Here is a 20361-nt window from a genome sequence, read left to right as displayed (position 1 = left end):
TTTCCAATGCCAGTCATCATACCATGCAAACAAGAGGTTGTCCTGCTTTATACATTCTCCATAATATAATAATAATTATATTATGGAGAATGTATAAATTCATAAATGGGGGGATGACTGTAGTCTTAAATACATATTTCAATTTACAGTTAAGAAAAAGTCCTAGTCAAACTGTGCCATCTCAACTCATTCTGAATAATTTAGCAAAATTATTTTCATCTGGAAACAAGTAACTAGATAAAAAGGCTGCAAAAATTGCCATTAATGTGCATATTTAATTATTTCAATTGCATTTTGTTTGATCTTATAAGTGTGTCTTTTGATATAATTCTTGTATGCAGATATTCTGTCTTCTCCCATTCCAGATTGGTAGAAAAGTTTCCTTTACATTGTCACATCAGAGTGATTTTTAATTTTTAACTCTGATTTTCAGGGTTCTAAGGCTGGAGAGCACCTTCTAACCATTTTTAAAGGAATGGGTACTGGCAAAAATAATATTGAAGTCAAGAGTTTGCATTCATAAAATACAAAATGAATAGATCAGGGTGGGTCAAAATTAGGTGTGTATTAATCTGTGATATGCAATGCTGATTATTGATTCCCAGTAGTATAAAAATGCTGTACAAACCAAACATCTTTTTCTAAGTTTCTGAGTAGTTCTGGTATATGTTCAGTGTTGACTTTAGTTTCAAAACCTCTGATCTTAGTTCTTTTATTGCATGGGCAGATGGCACAATAATAGGCAATAATTTGGCAATGCTTATGAACTACTCTGACTTTCTCTTTCTCAAATAAGCCTCTTGGATCTAAACAAAATGAGGATCCATAAGCCTGACACATGCTAAGTGTTGAATTAGATGACTAATTCATTTCAAGTGTATGTTTCAATGATGTTACACTAGTTGTTCAACAAACTTGGTGTAATTTCCTTATATGATGCTACATTAAACTGAGTCTTGTGTCTAGTTTGACCAATGATCATTTCCATGCCAGCTAGAGTTTTGGGAGGTTTCAGCAGTTTCCCATCTTTATTGTATAGTTGTTAAGAAATAAAATTATAACCACCTACATTCTAATTCTATGCATTAATACACATGTTCCCCTCCATTCTTGTCATTTTTGAGTGTGGAGGGGGAACAAATCTGTTAGAATTAGCAACTTGCAAATTAGCATTCTCCAAATATGGACTTTAGCCTCTGTAATCCATAGCCAATTGTTTAGAAGATACACTAGTTGGTAATTATGAGAATTCAGGACATCTGGAAATTACCAGATACAGAAAATGATTTCTTTATGTATTACTTCAGTGACATTTTAACAACTCTTTAATGGCTAAGAGTTACATTCTTAGGAGCTCATTTGTTGAAGGGCCTGAAGTAACACGTACACCATGTACTTTCATTTACCCACAACAGCAATGAGTTGTTTTAGAAAAGAAGATATTAAAACTCTTTCAAGTGTTTGGCATCCAGTGGAATGCCTCTCTCAATGCATTCCATTCAGTTTCTCCTTTAAAATAGGTGCAACTCTTGTATTTATGTAGTACAATATCAATAACTTTTCTGCTTAGTTTGTCTCCTGTGGGATTCACTTGCGGTCCTAGGGTGGGACAGGTTACATAAGTGTGCAGGCGACTAAAAGCTGTTGCTTGCAGGTATAGCCTATAAAATCTTCCCACCCGTACTGTTGCATTAGTTGCACGTATCCCTTTCTTTCTGGCTATGTAGGATCATATAATGGAAAAATAATTCCCACACAATAAAATGTATGGTTTTTCATAGCTTTCCCCTGGTGTTGCATTTCAGAACTTTTTCATCTTCTCAAGGAATCTTCCTGATCTCTCTTTCACAGAGACCTTCATACCACATCAGCCTCTAATCAAGGACTACCCATAAAGCAAATATTTTCCTCCAAAGAGATAACCATTGTGATACTTGAGATCCTATTGCGCAAGAAGAGAAACTGGTCATGGGACAGGAAAAACACTACTTCCAAATTCCTTATATGAAAGCTGCTTAGAGCATTCTTCATCTCCATAGTTTGCTCTTTAGTCACATTTGGAATTTGCTTTCATTGGTTTCAACATAAACTCTAATAGGGCAAGATACTCTGGTGGATATCCCACCGAAATATCTTGAGTCATGAGATATATTGTATGTGTGGGAATTGAGATTTAATCTGGACAACAGAAACACAGCTGATCTTTACTTGTGAAAAAAAAGTAGGAGATTGAGCTGAAATTCTTAAGCAATATCATCTCTCTAATTTTGATCATCACAATCCTCTGTGTCTGTTTGATCAACTTTCTGGAAAATTAGTTTTAACTAATTACTACAGTTTAGTCTGTTGAACATGATAGGATAGGAATGTTGGTGAGTTTTGGAAATAAGGGGAAGATTATCATTAACAAAAGATTTATTCTTATTCAACACATCAACAATACGGATGTCTCTCTGCTTTTCATTTTAATATTTCTAGATGTCAAATGAGAATATTGAATGCCATGTAAAAAATGCTTATTTTTAGCCTGTAAACAAAGCTTTGATTGAAGAGCACCAGAAGATTGGGCAGCCCTTTAAAAAGGAAGTTGTGGAGATAACTGGACGTACAAAGATTTTTTACAAATAATTAAAGATAGCCAGTTTTAGATAACAAGAATTCTATTCAGGTATAACCGTGGTTAGAATATGTTAGCCATTTGTAGCCACAATAATTAATGAACTAGGTGCCAATGTATTAATGCCAGTAAAATAAGTCTAGCTCATTGTGTCAAATATTATACAATGCTATGCTGTAGGGATAATAAATACTTTTTATTTATTTAATTTCTATATCCACCCATCTTAACTGGTGAGTGAAATATATCATAAAAATGAACAATAAAACAATTAGAACTATTTAGAATGAATATATATTGATTGATGAGTAGAACTATTACCATATATGTTGATATAGCCAAATAAACAGGACCGTTAAAATACTTGATCTGGCCCCAAAACCAGGTCTTCATGGACTTACGAAAAGCTACCAGGATCAGAGTCATTCTTATTTTTGAAAAAAGAAGTTTCAAAGGAGTTCAGAAGAGAAGGCTCTTCTCCTAGTCCCTGCAGCTGACATCTCTGAATTGATGGGATTTATAATTTGCCCAATCTGATGGACCAAATTGGACAGGTAGAAAATTGGACGGTTTCTCAGGTAATCTGGTCCCAAGACATCAGAAGTTTTAACCAGCACCCTGAATTGCAGCCAGGAACACACTGGCAACCAATGCAGCTCACACAGTAGTGGTTTTACATGTGTCAAATTTACTACCCAGTACAGTTGCATTTTGCACTAATTGAAACTTCCAAAAATTTTCAGGGCAGCCCAATGTAGATTGTGTTGCAGTAATCCAGATAAAGAGGTAGGGAGGCCTGGATAATTGTGAGCAAAGCGTCCTACCAGGGGTGAAATGCTACCAGTTCAGGCCGGTTCGCTCTAACTGGTAGTAAAAAATACTAAAAAAAGTTCCAACGATCGTACATCTCACAGCCAAAAACAAGGGGGTGCTGAGAAAGAAAGAAGGAAAGAGAGAGAGGGAGGGAGAAAGAAAGAGAAAGAAAAAGGGAGGGAGGGAAAAAAAAGGAAAGACTACAAACCTGGCACTAGACGCAGCTTCAGAGGATAATCCAGGGCTGGAAGGTCATCTAGTCCACCCCTGCTCCAGCAGGACATTGTTAAAGTGAGTTTCTGTCTCTCTTGATCCCCCAGTTACATGACTATATAGTCACAAGACCCCACCAAGCCACGCTCACCAAGCCACGCCCACAGAACCAGTAGTAAAAAAAATAGATCTCACCACTGCTCCCAGTGCAACTGATGCACAACCTGGAGGTATGAAAAGGCCCTCCTAGCCATGGCTGCCACCTTCTCTTCTAGCAGAAGCCAGAGGTGGGTTCCTACCAGTTCGCACCTATTCGGTAGAACCGGTTCGTCAAATCTACCAAACCGGTTAGAAGAGGTTCCACCAGTGGACCCAGAAAGCAGGCCACACCTACAGAAGAGGTTCCAAAACATTTTTGAAACCCACCACTGGCAGAAGCCATGAGTCCAGGAGGACCCCTGAATTGTGCACCTTGTCCATCTGAGACAGTGCCATCTGCCATCTGCAGAATGCCTAAAGACCCAAAGCCATTGCATCCTATCCAGACCCCTGGATAAGACATCCACAGCATCGTTCAAGCCCATGGTGGAGCTGTAAAGCTGGATGTTGACATATTTATGATCTTTCACCCCAAACCATCGGATTACCAAGTTTCCATGATTGATGGTATCAAAGGGTGCTGACAGATCAAGAAGAGCAAGGATGGATGAAGTACTCCCATCCAACTCTGACCAGAGGTCATCCAAGAGACCCCTCCCAGTCAGCCGTAACCAGCCAAGAGGGCACAGATGTAAAACAGGTCAAACATATGTCCACTATTTACACACACACACACACATTACAGTTTATTTGTGTGAATGACTATGTATGAAAAATGCATTATGCATGACTGGATCAAAGTAGGTCCTAGAGGCATAATGTTTTCTTCTAGAACAATAATGGTGAACGTTTTGGGGCCCGCATGTCAAAAATTTGAAAATGCCTAACTTGACTCTGCTGATATACCACACACATAGCTTTTTGCAATGGCAATCCTAGAAGAATGTAGTTCATGCAATTTATGAAAAACTCTTATCTAGAGTTACAAGACACATAAAAACGTGGTTCTCAAAGCAACAACAGGTAGATTTCCTATGAATTGGATAGAATTGAGGTATCAAGGTATATGAAAAGTGCTAAGGTGGAATAAATGCTTACAAAGACTGATCAAGCCTTGCCAGAATGTATAGTGATATAGTGGATGTTGTCACATTGCAGGGTTCTGTGTGGGCATTTCACCACATTTCTGGAACTCCAGGCTAATCTGGACACCTAGATTTTAAGTTTGGATTTTAAATTACTTTTAGTTTAGAAAGTAAACTCTTGCACTTGTGAAAGCTGATTTCTACATCTGAGTTTCTGGATAAAAAAGAGCTGGTAGTTGCATCTGTAACAAACCTGAATGGTTTCAAAATGATGACATGTTATTTCTTTGCATGCATTAAGTTTATCCTTTTTTCATCATGACACAAGTGCAATGCATGATATTTAGCAATAGCAATAGCAATAGCAGTTAGACTTATATACCGCTTCATAGGGCTTTCAGCCCTCTCTAAGCGGTTTACAGAGTCAGTATATCGCCCCCACAATATGGGTCCTCATTTTACCCACCTTGGAAGGATGGAAGGCTGAGTCAACCCTGAGCCGGTGAGATTTGAACAGCTGAACTGCAGATAACAGTCAGCTGAAGTGGCCTGCTGAAGTGGCCTGCAGTACTGTACTCTACCCACTGCGCCACCTTGGTGGCGCAGTGGATTGACTAAATGATACAGCATTTGTCTTGTTAAAAAGCAATCAAAAAAAAAATCAAAAAAAAAAAGTTAATGTGCATATTGGGATTAGTCGTATGTTTTCTAAACTTTTCTAAGCAATTTTAAGATGTATGGACTTGCTGGGGAATTTTGGGAGCTGAAGTTCACACATCTTTAGGTTGCCAAGTTTGAACACAGAACCCTGGACTAGAACAAATAAGTCTGTGCCTGTCTTATGCTCCTCAACTAGGAGAAGATTCACCCTATTTTTAAAGGGTCTTTTTTCTGCTTCTTTTTTTTTGGGGGGGGGGAGGGGGAGAAGAAAAATGGAAAGTCCCTGATAGTTTATTACAGAAAATGTGCATGAATCCAGATCATTGTTTTGCCCTTTTTAAAATTTTCTTGGTGTAATAATAGTAAGAGCTAAAAGGGCTATTGTATTGCTTTATTCTATTCCTTTGGTTATTTTTCCATTTATTTTATCTTATAAATAAAAACAAGAAAGAATTCACAAAAAAAGTAGCTTGTGCAAATCCAGTGAACCTTTTGTGGGAACTGCTAATTTCCACCTGGCTTTAAATAGGTAGTAGTGGTCCATGGAGTTGAGCTAATTCTATTCTCCCTTTTTAGACCAGTCGGAGTAAACTCTGCTTTACATAACGACTTTTTAAAAATATTCCTGCATCAAAACAGCACAGTTGTGGCATTTTATAGTGTTTGTTTGGCAAGGCCACTTAGCCACCCACGAGGCTCACAAATAGCCTCTGACTCAAATATACAGGGTGGCTTTGAGTGAGTTTATAGTGTAAATTTATTGTGCTTTTGGCAGCAATGTCAAATGCCTCCTGTAAAGGTCAAAAAGAGGACAGGAGTATTAATTAGAACTGATTTGGTTGTTTCCATTGTTGTTGACATCCCATCCTTGATAGTAGCCTTCTGCAGCCTTCCTGCATACCCTTGTTTTCCCGTTGCAATAGTTTGGAGGGTACTTCTTCCTAGCATTTCATCAGTGATATGGCCCATGTCTTAGCAGATACAGCTCTTGCTGCTGGTTGATAGCAACTATAAGGGTGTGACATCAATATGCCAGTGATCCTCACTGTACATTCAGGACTGGATTTACAAGCACTTTCAGCAACTATGCCTAGGAAGACTTGATACACCTCTTTCATATGGAGAGACCTATGCCCCTAATTTCACCTTCCCCAAACAAGAATCTTTCAGGGGTATTGGACTGCAACACAATAATCCCCATTTCTCTTGTCCATTCCAACTAAAACTGAAAGTACTCACTTCATAATATATCTTGTGTACTTGAGCTTTGCAAACTCTTATCTTTGAAATCAGATGTCTATATTTTTGCAAACAAAAATATGCTATATTTTCAGACCATTGCTTATCTTAACTGTTCTTTATTGATTAGCCCTTGAACCATATCAAAGTGTTTATCTAAACCAAACCAAGGAATACGTCTAAAAACCAATTCCAAACATTTAGAAGAAAGCAGGTAATCTTAATTTATTTTTATGGTTGGTTGAATTCTACAGTTAGAAGAGCTGGAAATGTTGCTGTAATTTCCTGATTGTATACACTAGTAGAAATAAAATCTGGTCAATATTGTCCTAACTTTTCTTTTCGCTTTTCCTTTCTAGAATGGCTGCAATCTGTCCAAGCTTTGATGATACTTTCTGTCATCTTCAGTGTTAAGTCTTTATTCCTGTTCTTCTGCCAGCTCTTCACACTCACTAAAGGTGGACGTTTCTACCTTACTGGCATTTTCCAGATCCTTGCTGGTAAGTAGAGGGGACAAACATGTGTGTTTTGAAATGCTTGCAAAGGGAAGAAAGCCATGGCTAATAATAGAAAGCAGGGTGATTCCACTCAAGCAGGAGTCTCTTCCAGCCTCTTATAACTTGGTGTTCTCCAGATAGGTTGCATTACATGAATGCAAGTCCCATCCATCATCTTGAGCCAATTTCAGTAGCTTGCTAACAAAACACCCTTGTGTATCCACTTTGAAATGTGCACTTAATTCAAGATTATTTATTCCACTTAAAAATATAAAATTTCAACTTCAGTTGCTAATCGGATATGGATATTAGATCTGGAGATTCAACAGGTAATGTTCTCCTTTAGTATTTCTATTTGAATATTTTGGTGCTGTTATATGGCAGCTAGACTGGACCTAAACACCTGTCTATGAATGTATACTGGACCGGTGTATAAATTTAAATCTATAATTTTCACTGAAGAAATAATCCTGCAATGAATTGATTTGGGATGATAATAATAAGAACAAGAGACAAGTTTTTATTCTATCATCGTTTTCAGTATTTTGTATTGTGAAAGAAAATAGTAGTTTTTGCTCCATTATAAGTGCCTCATCTCATCTCGGTATCTATAACCTATAATAATAGGTTTTCAGAGAGTTTGTAAATCCAAGAAATTAAACGTGTCCTTGGAGTTACCAGTATTTTAACAGATTTTTATTCCCCCTGCCTCTGTTTGCACCGCACCCTTGCCACATCTTGCATAAAACCCAATAAGAAAATTCTAGTGTCTCTGATGAAATGAATTTTCAAATGAATTAATTTGAGAACTATTTAAAATAGGAATCAAACCAACAGAATTTCCAGTATTCAGAACAATGTTCAGCTGTGGAGTTTATGTACAGTGTATTTACTGACCAATTAAAAATAGAAATAAATTGCCAGCCAAAACTAGTTTTTAAAGGAAAAAAATGAAATGTGGAAATAGCTATTTCTTTCCTTGTCTTTTAATACCAAGTACCATTATGCTGTCCCTCCCAAAAATGCAATTTAATTTCCCTTGAAGATGTTTCATCATACAGTATTAAGACATAAATATAGGGACAAAAATTTGAATTGGACTGTACTGATAACCATCTGTTTAGGAGAACATGAAAACTGAATAAAGTCTCCCTGCTCCTAGCATAGTAGAAGGAACAACATTCATCCAATGTACATTCCTGCAGTATTCTGGGCCAGCTATTAAACCTGTTGTATTAAAATGAGCTGAATATTGTATGGTTGTTTTCCCTACTCTGATGCCTTCCAGATACACTGGGCTACATCTCCCAAACATTGGGCAGACTTCCCAGCGATTATCATATTTCATTTTCAGCCTTGAAGTAGTATCAAGAATGAATTGCCAATTCAGACAGTGAGTTTGTTTGTGGTAGGATTTGACTGAGAGTGTTATGTGCTGCTTGGTACATCATGTATCAGGAGCTGAGTTCTACATTGACTACCCTCATCTCCTTCCTTGAACATTCCATGTTTGTGTCCTTAAAAAGATGTATTTGTTTGTTTGTTTGTTTTATTTATTTATCCAGAATGAGAGCTGCCTTGGCCTAGATAAATTTGCTTCCCCCCCAAAAAAGGAGGGGGTAGGAAATGTATTGTTTTTTAAAATTCCTGTTGATGCTTATCTGTAGCATTCTCCAGATGGTAGGGAGATGATGGTGCATTTGTGAACATTCTATCCGTACCTTTGCTGGAATTATAGAATGTTCATTCTTCTTTGTAGTAGGATTAAGACTGGCCTTCACCCATCTTTTTCCTATTTGCAATTTCATAGGCAGGATTCATGTGAGGGAATGAAACTCAGTTTCTCTTGGGTGAAATATTTGAAAAGCATCCCTGGGCCGAGTCAATAAGGCAGCACTGGTTTCAAGCCATCTACTGTTTTATTTGGGAAAGCTTCTGCCCCCAAGCAACCTTTTGTTCTATGACTCAGGCTAGGAAAAGCAATGGTACAATGGTTGATTGGAGGTGGGGTGGTTGCTGTATAATTCAACCCCTGTGCCGAAAGGAACAGAAGGGTGAGAGAGAGAGTAGTCTGATTTTGCTCCATATACTGTTTTCTAAGAAGTAACAAAGTGGATTCAGATAATCTTAAGAGCACATATGCATATATAAACTGTCTGGTGGAAGAATGGGGACAGAGATAAGATCAGAACTAAGCACCTGACATTTTAGAACATTTGCTTCTGTTATTACTATGTGTAAAATTAAGTGACCTTTATGCAAAAAAAGCCTTGATGCTATTAAGCATCAGTAGCTTCTTGGACTTTGGTAGGGATTATGTAACTGAGATAACAGTCTCAAATTATGAGCATAATATTTGTAATTTTATTTGACTTTGAGACCATCCAATTCTATCTCTGAGCAGCTTATGGAATGAAAAAAATAATAAAAATATAGTAAAATGGAGCAAGAAAAATATATAATAGTAACAAAATGGTAGAGCCAGACAACACAAACATGTCAAACATCCACAAGGAACTCCAGCTACCATAGCTCAATAGCCCTCCCCATTTGGAATCCAAGCACAGGCAGTTCCTGGGTTAATAATGTCTAACTTAAGGACAGCCTCTAGATATGAACATGCTGCATATTATTAAAAATAGCACATGATATTCTCCTTCCTCCTGCCCACAAATTGCTGAAGTTTTGACTTTTTAATATACAGTCTATTTTCAACAGTGTCCAATGGCTTCTGAAAGCATTGTGTGGCTTCAGCAATTTGTCAGCTAAATAAAGGACAACATTGCCCACCATTTTTAATAAAAGGCAGCCCATTTGTAAGCATGAATTATGACTTATACAAATTTGAGTGAAAGAGTTAAGAACAGAGCTGGTTCTTAACTGGAGGACTGCCTGTATTAAATTACGAGTTTGGGTCACCTGATATTTTAAGTAATATTAATTCTGTTCTTTTTAAACATTCATTTTTTCCGTTAGCAATTTAATAATCCAGGCAGGAGAACTTGGCAGAAATGTGATGAAAGGAATCCCTCTTCTTAAGTTTGCAACCAATAGGTTGGAAGTCTTGGACCAAAAACAAATATAAAAAATGGTGATTGATGGTTCCCCAGCTCAAATCTATGGCTCATAACTCATGCACAAAGATATGCACAGCTCCAGAATCCTTATTTGATTCATTCCATACAAGGATATTCAGAATGGGAGAACCTAATTTGTGATATCAGAAGGGCCTCAGTTGAAAGAGCAAGGGGACAGAATGCCAGTGGAAAGATGACTGACTAGCATATTGATAAAACGGAAGGCAGCTGTCAATATGTGCTTCTAGTTTTGCAGCAATAGTGAGAGAAATATGAGAGGTGAATTTCAGTATCACTATGGATCTGGAGTAGAGGCCCACAGTCTTTGCGTTGCATATACTTCCAGTAGAACTAGGAAAATAACCCCAAGTGCTACCTTTTGGCTTCCTCTTGCAAGCAAGAAAGTACAAGACACCCACCTGCCCAATGAAACACCTCTCCTCCCCCTCAACACAGGCCAAAAACTGAGGTTGAGTTTTTCTGCTTAAAGTTACAGGTCCTCTCTCTCCTGCCGCCCCTTCCACAGACAATCTGTGCCTCTCTTCTCTAAAGACTGTAGATGATTTATAAAATGGCCATTGCTCTGCTTTATTCCATTCCACCCAAGCAGAGATTTTGCTTGCAGAATGTGGGCTCTGGTTGTGGGTGTCCACTTGCTGGCCCATAGAATGGGAGCTACATCAGCAGTTCATGAATTCAACACCTTCCTACTCTTGCATTTTCTGCAAACAAAGGAGGCAGTGTAGAGGGAAAGAAGGGCTCAAATATTACTGCGTTGAGGTGTAGGTGGTCCTGAGGCACATTGTAGGAACAGAAATAACTGGTGGCCCATAGAGCAGGTTGTGGAATTGCAGAGATCAACGGAAAAGCCTTGTTCTGGACCATGAATAGAAGGGCCATTGTGTAGTCCTGGCAAACTCTGATACTGGGCTTTCAGAAAAAGTGAAAGGGGGGAAAGGGAAAGCCCATCGAGCTGCTGTTGCTGAGCTGGCAATACAAAAAAAGCTGACCTTAGTGGCATTACTACACAGGGCCCTGATTTGAGCAGCTTAAATGTTGATCTCAGTAGATTAGATACTGGAAGCAGCAGGATGGAAAAAGAGAAAAGTCAGGCTTGGCTTTTCTGATTAGGACAAGGTAGGATTAACAACTGTGCTGGGGATTGCAGAGCAGAGCTCCAGTCAGATTGTGGTCTTTACTTAAAGGTAACAACCTGAACTTAAAAATAACACCTATCTATTGAGCTAACGAAGGCCTATTTTTTTCCCAACCAAACAGTACAGAGTATCCTTTATATTACATCCCTAGGTCTTCTGGGACAATTGGGTTGGACCTAAAGAAAATTTAGATGTTTTGAAAAGAGGGCTTTTAACCAAGAGATAATGATGCCAACTTCCTACCATTTCTTGAAGTCAGAGAGTTGGAATTGAGGGGAGGAGGGAGTTTCCTAAACCAAAGCATCTTTCTTGTTCTTTGTTCTTTCAGTCGTGGACTTGGTTGCTCATGTTCTTTCTCTCTCTCTCTCTCTCTCTTCTGCCTTAGGCCTGTGCGTGATGAGTGCTGCGGCCATCTTCACCGTGAGGCACACAGACTGGCATCCCTCCACAGACAATGCCTCCTTTGGCTTTGCCTACATTCTGTCCTGGGTGGCTTTCCCGCTGGCTATCCTTAGCGGGGTGATCTATGTCATCTTGAGGAAACGCGAGTGAAATGTCAAGGGAGGTCACTGAGACTTAGAGCCCTCAGGACAAGAGGTGTTGGCAAAATAGAAAATGAAAAACCAAACACTTTCTCCCCTCCCACAAACCACCAACCCCATCCACTCCCTTGCCCTTCAAAACCCACAAAGATATTAAGGGAAAAAAAGGAAGAAAGAGAGCTGAAAGAAGGATTACTGTATTCATTGGAGATGTATATAGTATCTATGGTTTAAAAAGCCTATTTATAACACTTTTTACATATATGTACAGAGTACTGTTTGCTTTTGTTTGTTGACCTGCCACCATGTTTAAAGCCTAAAAAAAAGTGCCTAAGAACTCTTAACTCCTAACAATGTAATGAAAGTGCCGCTTTTTCCTCCCTATCTTTATGCTGTGGAAGCAAGCGGATCCCTCCTCCAAAGCTTTCCACTGTCAACCTCAAGCCAAGCCCAGTTTGAGAACCCCCCCCCCCTTTGGCCCCTCCAGCTAAGTATGATCTGATAGCCTGGCACCTGCCTTGGCCCATGTCTGCATTATAGCCCTTTTAACTAAATGATGGAGACCAAATGCTACACAGAAAGGGGAGGAACTTCTACCTGAAAGCAGATGGTGTGTTAAGGGTGGGTGAGCCCAGCTTCTCAACTTCTTGGGATGATAACCAAGTTGTGGAGGATTGAATGAGGTACATTGCCTCAGGGATGCAACCCAAAGCTCTTTGCCATTGTTACCACCTCCTAAAGCCACCAGGTATGATCACCTGAGTTGCTTGTAGTAGGACAGAGGTGATGCAAAGAACCTGAATTAGGCATCAGTCTTGGGAAGGAAGGAAATGTTCTCATATTTTAGATCAGCCAAGGCTAGCACGGAAGCTGAGTTAGTTGAAAGGAACACTACGGGCGGGATGATGATCTAAAATAAAAACTCTGTAGTTTTTAACTAGCTTAGTGGTTCTCCTTCAGCTATGCCAGCTGATCTTCCTTTGTTTCCTGGAGAACAAGTGGGAAAGTGGAAAAGTTGAATGATGCTTTCCAAGCTCTATGGTCCACCCTCATCCCTTTCCCTAGATCCTCTGAATTCAGATACCAAATACGTGAAATGGTGCTATCTATTTACCATTCCTTATATCGCTAAGCCATTTAACCGTTGCTCACTGGAAATTGGGGTAACCATTTTGAGAAAAGCCAAGGAATAGGAATGATAAATAATTCTGTGTAATATATACAACCTATAACTGCTTTTGTATGTAGGAAAGTCGCTATCCATTATTATTATTATTACTATTTTTTTAATAAAGCACTTATAACCAAGGATTTTTTTTCTTGTTCCCTTCGTGGGCAGAAGGGAAGTAAGCAACCTGTAGAGCTTATAGAATCCACTGCCCCCCCCATCCCAAAGCTGCTCTGTAACCTTTTTCTGTGTTTCCAGAGATATCTGGGAATGAACTGTACAGGTGACCTCCCAGAGTAGCAAAGGCAATGCCGTCTAATCCTAAAACGCCAGGCTTTATTATGCAATTATTTCTCTTTGCTTTTCTGATTTTATACCAGCTGTGTGGACTAAGAAGCAACAAAATAAAAGCCAGAATAACTCAAGTGCTTTGGCTTATATTGCATCTCAATCAATGGTTCTGAATTAGCCTTTATGTTGGGCAACTGACAAACTACGGTAGTGACCTTCTTCACGCAATGTGCTATAAGCTATGATGTGGTTTACTTAGTTTTAATTAATAGATGTTTGAAACGAATGAATTTGTGCTTCATTTAGTAAACCAAGACTTAAGCCAATCCTAATGGATGAGGATTGGTATAGAAGATTTATTTGGTGCAACGTCTGGTTTTATTGATGGACTGTATAAACAGATTTGTATACTCGGTTAAGTCAGTTTTATTTCATAATATCTTACAAAATAAATTGCAATTGGCTAGATTCCCATCAAATATCCAAACTCAAACCAACCAGATCAGCTAGGCATCCTTATTAGTGGCTTACATTTTCTAGATCCATTCAACCAATATTGTGCTCAAGATTGAGGACAGACTTCATCATTATTTATTGACCTTAGAAGATGCTATAAAAGCATTATTTCATGTACAATGAAAGAACCCACTTTGAATCTTAGCAGAAGTGGTCTGATTTTGAATCCAAAATTCTGTGAATTCCAGTGCCTCAAATGTCCATTAACAAACTCATTATTTGTCTTCCACACTATGGTAAGATGACCTCCGTATTTGATGAACTACCAAGCCCTTTAATCCCAATTTAGGGTAACCATTAACCAGAGAATGGTGTGGCTTGGTTAGCATTCATGGAATCCCTATCTGTGTATCTATCTGCACTCTGCAAAGCTACTCTTTTTAAGGGCATTCTTGTTAATTTACAAATTCAAGGAGATTTTAGATATTTTGAAACTTCTGATGCAAGACTACCACAGATTACCAACACTATTAATGCAACTGTTGTATGGGGAGCTTGTGCTTGTACATGGAGACCAAGCCTACATCGGCAAGCCCCATCTTAACCTTAAGCATTTCCCAGGATTAGCCAAATTTCTTGCTTCCTAAAAGGCCCTGGCAGTGTTTGTAGTACGCTAGGAATATACTGACTCATATGAAGACCAATCTTCTCAATTGGTGTAGATTAGGAGCTGCAAGTTTTGTGAAAGGTTCTGCACTTCCTTAGACAGCCACAAGGCCACCTATTGATCAGCTCTACCCTCTCTCCCTTTTCCAGGAGAAGTGAAACGAACTGAGGGAACAGGAACTATTTTCACAAATCATTTCAGAAGAGGCTGACAAAAATATTAAAATCTGTTACCCTCCCTGGGCAGGTTTTATCAGGTTGTTCCTATTAAAAAGATATGGTATGGGAGAAACCATCCAACTGACAGGACTCCAAATAGAACAGCATATGTGTGTGAAACTAGAGTTCAGAGCTCTTTTTTCTAGGCTGTGAGGGAAGATCAAGATGAGGGGAAAAAAATCAGGCTATGATGACTTGAAGGCAGTGTTTCTCAACCTTGGCCACTTGAAGATGTCCGGACTTCAACTCCCAGAATTCCCCAGCCAGCATTCGCTGGCTGGGGATTTCTGGGAGTTGAAGTCCGGACATCTTCAAGTGGCCAAGGTTGAGAAACACTGCTTTAAGGCAATTAAGATTCAGAAGTATGGCTCAACAGAAAAGTAGAGTAGGAGGGGAATGAAAGTGGGCAGGTTATCTCAATTCTTTTGTACCTCCAAGTCTTCTTAAACTCACCCATGTCCTGTAAATGAAAACCTGCTTGTACCTCTGAAGGCTACATACTTGGGAAGCATACACCTTTCTGCCAACCTTATCATACCAGTTTTTGGTATTCAAAATGTATTTGAGATGCATAACATTCAATATATTAGAATTTGTTGCTTGATTTTTTTATTCCTGAAATTTTAGTAATTCTTCAGAGTCTGAGCTCAGCCCTGAAAGATACAGAGTTCTCCTCTGGCATGGGACAGCTTTTTTCTGGAATATCACTGAGAAACTATGACTGCAAATTTATCAGAAACCAAGCCATCTTTACCATAATACTGACACCATCTTGATTCAGAAATGAATTTCCTCAGGACAAACTTTTCTTTCACTTCACATTTTGTTGAACTTCCAAAATTATTTAGAATAGTTTTCACACGCAACTCACATATACATGCTTTATTTTTAAAAAATTATAGCCGCCTAGTAATGGTCATTTCATTTCTTAGTAGCAAGCTAAAGTATAATGAAAGTCTGCCCTCTTGTGGAAATATGTGGCACTACCACTATTGTTCTTGAGAAAATGTGCATTTCAAAAGTATTCCAAATTCCCTAAATACAAACATGGAGGCGCATTCTCTTCTTTATAAAATTTGTTTTTTTTTTAAGTGATAGAATCACATTTGCTAGATTACTCTTTGTGAATAGCAGGAATAATGAAAACACAAATTTATTTTTCGGTAGGTTCTTCGTTGTTTTAAATATAGTTTAAATAATACAGTCTTTACAAATACTTTCATAAGAATTCTTGTTATGTGCAGCCAAGTAATATACTTTATCCATTTTTTGAAACTTGTATCAGTAAACAAGTATGCTAAATGCCTAGAAGTCAGAAACAGCTGCTTTGAATGGGTATAGATTCCATTCCTCTAGGCAGGAAGCATCACAAAGGAACCTTCAGTAGAGCTATAGGCTCCTTCTAATGAGAGGTCCTCTTCTTTGATGTCTGTACAGCAACAAAAAATGGTTACAAACTTCAAGTGCCAGTGATAGACTGCTATGCAACTCCCCACCACAAAGTTGGTTAATGGATAATTTTATTTGGCAGCTAGCAATATCTCTCTACATAACCCTTATTGGAAATAAATGCTGGTTTTTTTTTATCCTGCTTGTGAGCTTCCTAGAGACATCTGATTGATCAGCGTGGGACACATTGCATTAATAGAATTTTTTGATCAGATAAAGTAAAGCTTATTTCATTCTTCTGGAGGTAAGAAGCCAATAAATCAATGTGCTCCATTTGGTGTCATGGTGGTACCAGGAACAACAACTCAAGAGAATTAAGATGCTGTTTTTAGTGTATTGGGACATTCTCATTTAAAATGCTGATAACAGTTACAAAAAGAACAAACGTTTATTAGGATTGGAGTCAGCCAATCAATCTATGATTGGTCTTTGTGACCACATTTCTATACAAATACATTTAATTGTTCCTGTATAGAAATAGATTTTGAATAAGTATTGGAACTTGCTGAATCTTTAAATCTCCACAGATCTCTACAGAAAAATATCTGGAAATGAAAGTCACAGCAAGACATTATAGACTTAAGCAATACATAAAGGGAGACAGAATAATCTTTGGAAAGATTATTTCATGTACATTGCACCATGAATCTATACAAAATAACCCTTTACAAGCAAAACTTTGTACTTGTAAAATATAGATACATAATAGATTTAGCTTACATTTATAATTCTGATTTGGTTTTTTTTCCCGAACTTTGGAGTAAAAAGATTTAGCTGAGCATAGTCACAGTGGATCAAACGTGAAAATGCCACAACTGTTTCAAAATTATTGTCACTTAAAAAGAAGACGACGACCAGTGCTGTGAATTAAATGTAAACAACAAATGCTATCTAACCAATAGAGGGTGCTCTTGACCACTTATCGTTCAGTAATATCATTTAGAAGCCAATGAGTTTCAGAATAGCCTTGAACCTGTGAAAACTGATATTTAATTTACTTAAAGTAGTTTATGTTTCAGTTCATACACTGTACTAAAATTTAGTTTTGACTTAGTGTGTCATTAAATATAGACTCCTTTTATTCAACAAACTATGGTCAAGCAAATCACAGCTTAGTCTGGTATGTGAACTCAGTATAAATTTAGGAATTTTCTTTATTCATCTCAGTAGACATTAATCTTCCCCAATCTGGCATTCTCTGGGACTATTCTTCACATGCATTATACTTCACTTTAGTTATATCAGATGGCTCAGTAGTTAAAGATATTGTCAGCTGGAAAGTTGACAGCCCAGGTTAGAAATCCAAGTGCTGTGTGACAGGGCAAGATCCCGATATTTGTCCCAGCTCCTGCCCACATAGCAGTTCAAAAGCATGCAAATAAGAGTAAATAGGTACCACTTTGGTGGGAAGGTTACAGTGTTCAGTGCTGGCCACATGATCACAGAAATGTCTTCAGATAATGCTGTCTCCCTCGGCTAAGAAACAGAGTGTGGGTGCATTATTTGGAACGCTGACACGGAGATGATAACCATCCTCGACAGTCGGAATCAACTGGACAGGGAGAACGCTTTATTTTTAGTACTATCACAGCCATTTTGCCTGGGGCTTCTGGAAGTCAAAAATCCATGACCTCTGGAGAGCGCTGGATTGGGCAAGATTGGTTTAGTCTTGCTAGCAGAAATTCACAAAGACTGAACAGATAGAGGTGAGAGCTTTGTTACATAGAAAAACAAGATTTTCACAGGTTCTTGAAATGAATCAGAACAATGGACGAGATAAGATGTTGAACTAGAAATAGGAAGACCAACATTCTTACAATTGGAATTGTACGATTGACATTCATAACAATAGGAAGATCACTGGATGCCTTTCATCTTTCCACTTGGCATATCTCCTACAGTTGTAGTTGACTCATTCACACTTCATTTGTTCTATGATTCAGTCCTACTTTGAACATAATTACCTCAAAGTACTTCTTTTATACCAAACACTCAAGTTTATATTCAATGCATAGCCTTTGAGCAAACATTCATGCTTGATCCTATCTCATACTGTTTGACCATACACACTTCTTAAACAATCTACTCTTACTGAATATTTATGTTGCTGGTTTTTTGTCCCATGTCCAGCTCCCACATTTTATATTGCTTCTTTTAACAAACATTTTTTTCACAAATATATCTGCATTTGTACATCTGAATTTTTTTCCATTAATTTCTTATTTATTAAATGTTCTTCCAAGGTAAACAGATGATGTAACTTGGAATTCTTTGCTCAGTTTTCCTCATCACACTAAAGTGCTTTGATCTTGGATATAATAATTTTTAGATCCAAACTTCTAGTTATATCATACAATATTTTTAACACTCAATTAAAATGATTTTGAGTGAATGTTCTCAGCCCTTACCTTGGTATTTTTTTAATTTAAAAGTATAAGCACATTCATGTACCCATCAACATACTTCTCATATTACCACAAGCATTCCTTATAAATATCTATAAACGCATTAAACAAATAAAGCAATATTGTCCATTCTTGTCCTATATCCTGCTTAAAATTAGGTCGCCTGTTAAACAGGACCATGCTTAATATTCATTATACTGTATGCCGTTCAATTCATATTAAATGATTGACTGCCAAATCTCTGCAAAGCATTCCATAATTCAGACCTTGACTTACGACCACAATTGAGCCCAAAATCTATGTTAAGCAAGAAAGTTGTTAAGTGAGTTTTGTCCCATTTTATGACCTTTCTTGTCACAGTTAAGTGAATCACTGTAGTTGTTAAGGTAGCAACGTGATTCTTAAGTAAGTCTGGCTTCCCCTTGACTTTGCTTGTCAGAAGATCACAAAAGGGATCACATGACTCCAAGAGACTGCAACACATTTATGACATAATATTTATGACACAATTTCCAAGTGTCTGAATTTGATCATGTGACCATGAGAATGCTGCAACAGTCAGGTAAAGGTAAAGGTTCCCCTCGCACATATGTGCTAGTCATTCCCGACTCTAGGGGGTGGTGCTCATCTCCGTTTCAAAGCCAAAGAGCCAGCGCTGTTACCTTCCCACCAAAGGTGGTTCCTATTTTTTCTACTTGCATTTTTTATGTGCTTTCGAACTGCTAGGTTGGCAGACGCTGGAACAAGTAACGGGAGCTCACTCTGTTATGCAGAGGGATAGGGATTCAAACCGCTGAACTACTGACTTTTCTTATAGACAAGCACTGGGCCACCTTATACTATACATACATAAATATAACCATACATAAATATAACCATGCACCATACATATATACACATATACACATACATATATATACATATACACATACACACACACACACACACACACACACACACGGTAAAGGTGCTCATCTCCGTTTCAAAGCCGAAGAGCCAGTGCTGTCCAAAGACATCTCCGTGGTCATGTGGCCGGCATGACTAAACGCTGAAGGTGCATAGAGGGCTGTTACCTTCCCACCAAAGGTGTTCCCTATTTTTCTACTTGCATTTTTACATGCTTTCAAACTGCTAATTTGGCAGAAGCTGGGGCAAGTAACAGGAGCTCACTCCATTATGCTAGGGATTCGAACCTCCAAACTGCCAACCTTTCTGATTGACAAGCAGAAGCTAACAAGGAAAGCAGGTTGTGAGGAGGATGTGTAGTGTTCCAGACAATCCTGGGGACTTTGCTCAAGCATCGCTTTTGTGCTATGTCCTGGATAGAAGGGAGTGAACTGCCAATGATCTTTTCTGCTATCCTCGCAACTTTCTGCACTGCCTTAATGTCTGAAGCAGTAATACTTCCAAACCAGATTGTAAATGCAATATGGCAGGATGCTCTTGATCATCCCTCTATGGAAAGCGGTAAGGACAGGGGAAGGAACATGGACTTTTCTCATGCAACACAGAAAATGCAAACACTGCTGTGCCTGCTTCACCAGTCTCTCGTTGTTGAGTGACCAAGCCAGCCTTCCTGTTAGCTGCAAACCCAGAATCGTCATGCTGTTAACCATCTTCACAGGTGAATTATTAATATGTAGAGGTGTGTGGCTGTGCCTGTCTTTTCTGAAATCAACAATATATCAACAATATATCAACAATAGAG

At 38.3% G+C, this 20361-nt stretch overlaps 1 protein-coding gene across 2 annotated transcripts in view; it reads left to right on the top strand.

The window, feature by feature from the left end:
• Positions 1–13592, top strand: part of PMP22 (peripheral myelin protein 22) — a 30763-nt gene extending 17171 nt beyond the window's left edge. For both annotated transcript variants that reach the window (XM_032211839.1, XM_032211840.1), the window contains exons 4-5: positions 7086–7226; positions 11843–13592. In XM_032211839.1, coding sequence (XP_032067730.1) covers positions 7086–7226; positions 11843–12009 — 308 coding nt within the window. In that variant the 3' untranslated portion in view covers positions 12010–13592. The remainder of the gene's footprint in view (positions 1–7085; positions 7227–11842) is intronic.
• The last annotated feature ends 6769 nt before the right edge of the window (positions 13593–20361 follow it).

The sequence above is a fragment of the Thamnophis elegans genome, chromosome 2 (assembly GCF_009769535.1).
Source record: "Thamnophis elegans isolate rThaEle1 chromosome 2, rThaEle1.pri, whole genome shotgun sequence".
In the NCBI taxonomy this organism is placed as follows: Eukaryota; Metazoa; Chordata; class Lepidosauria; order Squamata; family Colubridae; genus Thamnophis; species Thamnophis elegans.
This window is presented reverse-complemented; position numbering and strand designations above follow the sequence as displayed.